At 38.4% G+C, this 5,045-nt stretch overlaps 1 protein-coding gene across 1 annotated transcript; it reads left to right on the forward strand.

The window, feature by feature from the left end:
* The first annotated feature begins 2,837 nt into the window (after window positions 1-2,837).
* LOC105456897 lies at window positions 2,838-4,490 on the forward strand. The gene is made up of 4 exons (XM_011701261.1): window positions 2,838-3,183; window positions 3,250-3,481; window positions 3,611-3,991; window positions 4,031-4,490. Exons 1-4 carry the CDS (start codon window positions 2,838-2,840, stop codon window positions 4,488-4,490), a joined length of 1,419 nt encoding a protein of 472 aa, XP_011699563.1.
* Window positions 4,491-5,045: the final 555 nt, after the last annotated feature.

Here is a 5,045-nt window from a genome sequence, read left to right on the forward strand (position 1 = left end):
GGAACCCGTCCTGCCGCTAGCCCAGCTGCGCCTGGGTCCGTCAACTGCGCCGCACTCCGCACCCCCATCGAAGGGCTCCGCGACGTCTCCGACTGCGCCCGACCTGCGACCGCCGCGCCGAGTCTCACCCGCTACGCGATCTCCGCTCTCGCCGATGTCCGCCGGCTCCGACACGCTTCGCCCGGCACCCATGTTTTCCGTTACTCTAACTTGTACATAGTGTAAATATCGTATCTTTTGTTAAATTTTGAATAAATCATATTTTGAACCAATTGGTGTCTTACGTTTTCTTGCGCTCCAGCGAGCATAATCCGAGCGCGAAAAGCGAACCGTCACATCTTTCTGAAACAAACCTCACGAGTGTTTATTGGCAACAAACATAACAGTAAGTATTAATTTTTATTAATTTTTTTTGCTTATATTCTATATCTTAAATATGTTATGCTTATGAAAGAAGATCCAATATAAAAAATTAATATCCACAAACTATATTTTAATATCAAATTTTTCAAAATCATGATATATACTTAATTTTTCTTTATTAATCCATGACGAATTTAATATTCTAGTTTATTGTATATTACACATTTTTTAATTTTTACAGATTATACACATAGATGTAGCAAAAGTTAAAATACCGAAAATAACAGGATTTAACAATAGCAATGTACTATATTTATTATTCGTATGAATACGATAGTGAACAATCTTGGAGAATATAATTTAAAAATGAAAATGAGTGCAAAACCACCGCAAATAATTGAATTGTCAAATATATACCTGATAACTTAAATTTATGCATAAGTAAATAGTATTCATATAAATTATCTTTCTATTTTAAAGAGAAATTAAATTAAATTAAATTTTTAAAAAATTTTTAAAATTTACTTTTCTAAATTTTAATTTTGATTTTTTATAAAATAAATTTATTAAATAAAATAAACTATATTTTATATAATAACTATTTTCTAGTTGTACAAAAATATATAAAGACTACATTTAATACATTATCTAATAACTTTAAATTGTACGGATATGGATCAATTATTGACACAATTTATAAATTAGAAGTTCATATAACGAAGTTCATATAACAATTTATAAATTAGAAGTTCATATAACTTTAATCAAGACAATGAGTACAATAAAGGTGATCCAGTGCAGCTTGTGCATTAATAGAACTTTAAAAAAGTAATCATATTATTTTTTAAAATAAATTAACAATTCATTTTACAAATAATATCTTTTACTTGGAAGTAGAAAATATGTCAGATATAAAATTATTAAAAGATCAAAAAATTACTTTTATCGAATGCTTCAAAAGAACAAAAACAAAATCATAAAAGGAAAATTAAATATTAATGGTTGTGAACTACCAAACAAAATTATGTGTATGTAATTTTGTTTAAAATGCAAGAAGATACAAACTTATATAGTGAATTGTTTCTAATTATATATTTAAAGTTCTTTGTTCTCGTTAAAGAATTTAAATTTTTCGTACATTTTTTAGAAGATAAGTTTAACATATAAACAAGATAAAAATATATATTTTTATATTAAATATTATATATAGTATATATATAAATATTATTTATATTATAAATTTTTATATTAATTAAAAGATGATATTATTATATTAATATCATTGAAATAATGTTTTAGTGATATTATGGTAATAGTACAAAACGCACATAATTTACGTTATTATTTTCATTACTTTTATTTTTCCATTTCTAAGATTATAAATAGAGAATAGTATTCAATTTAGAAATTTACATGTGATATTCTTTTTATAATCTACTACCTGTAAGAATATTACAATTAATTCGATTTGAATAAAATTTCAATAAAACTTTTTTTTCGGACTTAATTTAAAATTATTTTAAGGTTATATATTTTTCAAACATCTATAATTTTTGTAACTAAGCTCAAATTATTAACATAGAATTAAATTATCAAAACTAATCTTTATCTCTGTGTATTTTTAAACCAATTTTGACGCACGCACGCACGCACGCACGCACGCACGCACGCACGTGTTGCACCTGAAACATGCCACAAATCTCAGACATCATAATGCGAGCTGTCAAAGCAGTTGTCATTCAACCTCCGCGAGACTCTCCACAGTCTCGATAGTCAGCATCGACAGCCAATCACTTTTTCAGTGAAAAAGGAAATCATATACCTCTTTCTTGTGAGTCGGTTTTCGTAATTACGCATGCGCTCTTTTGAAAATCGACTTACTAAAAAGAGAGCAAAGAGAGAGAGAGAGAGAGAGAGAGAGAGAGAGGTTTTTGATTTCCTTTCTCACTTCCATCGGACGCATTTTGATTTCCCATTCACCTTTCATTTATATATATGTTTTATGGATTCTTCTTCTTCTTCCGCTCCCACCAGGAGCGATACACCCGATGTCCGCACCCGCGGCCGTTGTTTAAGGCGAGTCCATATAGGCGCGTTAACGAAATGAATTGAAACACTTATTTCGCAATAATAGAAAGATATGTCGATATATATATACAATTTTTATATTGCAAATTTTTATTTCATTCAATTAGTAAATCAGCTGCACACATTAGGTATTTTGAACGTCAGACATTTACGAACGGAGTACAAAAAGAAATCTTTTCATACTACTGCCGTGACTGACAATGAAGCAAATTATCAGTGCCATTTGTCAAATAGTTATATTCTATAATATCCGTAGAATGCTTGGACGTCAGGTGACGACCTCACTAGGAGCGGTGAGTGTTGAAGGATGGTAGGGGAGGGGCTGCCTCCAGGGGGAAGTTCTCTCACCGCTACTGTGGTACTTGGTGGCAGACAGGCTGCTTAGAATGCTTAATGACAAGGGCTTCGAATCGATTGGGTATGCAGACGATTTGGCTATCCTGATTCGGGGACCTTTCCTAGAGACACTTCTTGAGCTCACACAAGGGGCTCTGGGAATGGTCGAGGAATGGTGCAGGGAGACGGGTCTGTCGGTAAACCCGAAAAAGACAAGTCTCGTGATCTTCACCCGTAAGTACAAGGTGGACTCCGTGCAGGAGCCTGTCTTAGAAGGAGTCAGATTGATACCTGAAGGTTCGGTCAAATATCTGGGAGTCATCCTAAATAAAAGGCTGAACTGGAAGCTGCACCTGGAGACGGTGTACAAGAAAGCCTGCACATATTTCTGGATGTGTAGAAGAACCTTCGGGCAAACTTGGGGCCTGTAGCCAGACAGAGTTTTCTGGATATATTGTGCAGTGCTCCGGCCAAGATTGCTCTATGCGGCGGTGGTCTGGTGGCCAAGGGTCCAAGTATCCGAAGCCCGGGCATCGCTGGAGTGCGTCAGGGCTCTCATTCTGAGAGGTGCCCTGGGTGCTATGAGGACGACGCCAGTGGCGACGATGGGACTGCTGCTTGGCATTGAACCACTCCATCTCTCGATAGTAGCGGCAACGGCTGCTACTGCATATAGATTGAAGTGCGGGAATAAGTAGACGGACGGTGCGACCCACACCCGGTTTCCACGCGAGCTCCTGACGGGGGCCGTATTTGAGATGAGGCAAGATAGGATCTCTGTGAAGCGCGACTTCAGTAGATCTTTTAAGATCTATTTTTCTAGTCGCGAGGAGTGGGAGAGGCATGAGGTGCCTGTTGTCAGGAACGGGGACGTCTGGTACACGGATGGCTCCAAGACTGACACGGGCGCCGGTGCCGGGATCTATGGATGCCGGAAGGGAGTCAGAGAGACGCTCCCACTTGGGGAGTTTACCACTGTCTTCCAAGCGGAGGTGGCGGCAATCATGGGATGTGCTCAGACACTGATTGCATCGGGTGTGACGCGCAGGCGCATCAGGATCTGCTCAGATAGTAGGGCGGCCCTGGGCGCGCTGGGCGCGTGTGTTTTCAATTCTCGGCTGGTCTGGGAGTGCAAGACGGCGCTGGACCAGCTGTCGGTTGGCAACAACGTTGGTTTGGGTCCCGGGGCACTCGGGGATCAAGGGTAACGAAATCGCTGATGAGTTAGCAAGAGCTGGCGCAGCGGTCAGAATGGTGGGACCGGAGCCGGCTCTAGGCGTGCCCAGCTGCGTTGGCAAACGGAAATAAAGGGCTGGTTGCGGGAACGCCATGCTGACTTCTGGAGAGAAACGACAAGGACCAAGTGCCGACAGGCAAGGGCTTTCCTGGGAGAAGCACTCAGAAGGGACCTTGCTAGGAACATCAGGGCCTTGAAGAGAAAGGAAGTCAGGCTGGCAGTGCAGATCTACACGGGCCATGGCTTTACCAACTACCACATGCACAAGCTGGGTCACTGTGACACTCCGGAGTGCAGAAGGTGCGGATTTGGCGAAGAGACTATTCTCCACATGCTATGCAAATGCCCGGCTTACACTGGGCACAGACGACTCCTATTGGGCTCGGATTTATTAGTGCCCGAGCAGGTTTGGCAACTCCAGGCCAGGGACCTCCTCCGCTTCTGGGGGGTGACAGGTATCGGCTAATCTGGAGTTAGTACGGCCGGGAAGACATAATGGACCCCGTCTGCGTGTCGTTGAGGGACCTCTGATAGGAGGCCGCCTCCCGGGAGAATTATTATTATTATTATTATATATTCTATAATTTCCCAAGGAGAACGGAAAAGTCAAAATAATATCAATTTGACATTAAATTGACCGAATTTTCGTCATTTTTTACATCATAATTAAAATCTAGATTTTAAATGACTAAAGAATGACTTTATATTGACTTTTTTTATAGTGTCGATCTTTTTGATTTTTAGAAAAATGTGAACGTTTCTTGATTGTATATATGGCAAATATTTATTTTTAATTCCTTTATTTCAAATGCCATTTCGCAATTTATACAACAATTAAGTCTTAGTATAAATTGTAACTTTACATTTGTTTATATTTTATATGCAAACTTTATATTTATGAACAATATATATCTTAACTAACACACATTTCATCTTTTTGACATCTATTAAGAAGATATATACCATTGGTATACTCTTATTAACAATTAATATTTATGGATCATCGAAACATCAGTTCTCG

The sequence above is a fragment of the Wasmannia auropunctata genome, unplaced genomic scaffold, assembly GCF_000956235.1.
Source record: "Wasmannia auropunctata unplaced genomic scaffold, wasmannia.A_1.0 LD335503.1, whole genome shotgun sequence".
NCBI classification, from domain to species: Eukaryota; Metazoa; Arthropoda; class Insecta; order Hymenoptera; family Formicidae; genus Wasmannia; species Wasmannia auropunctata.

What these genes read in the sequence shown, in the direction of transcription:
- LOC105456897 (XM_011701261.1), top strand. Translation starts at nt 2,838, where the DNA reads ATGCTTAATGACAAGGGCTTCGAATCGATTGGGTATGCAGACGATTTG. An exon ending in CTGCACATATTTCTGGATGT is followed by an intron (nt 3,184 to 3,249) that starts GTAGAAGAACCT and finishes TATATTGTGCAG; the next exon opens with TGCTCCGGCCAAGATTGCTC. An exon ending in AGATTGAAGTGCGGGAATAA is followed by an intron (nt 3,482 to 3,610) that starts GTAGACGGACGG and finishes CTATTTTTCTAG; the next exon opens with TCGCGAGGAGTGGGAGAGGC.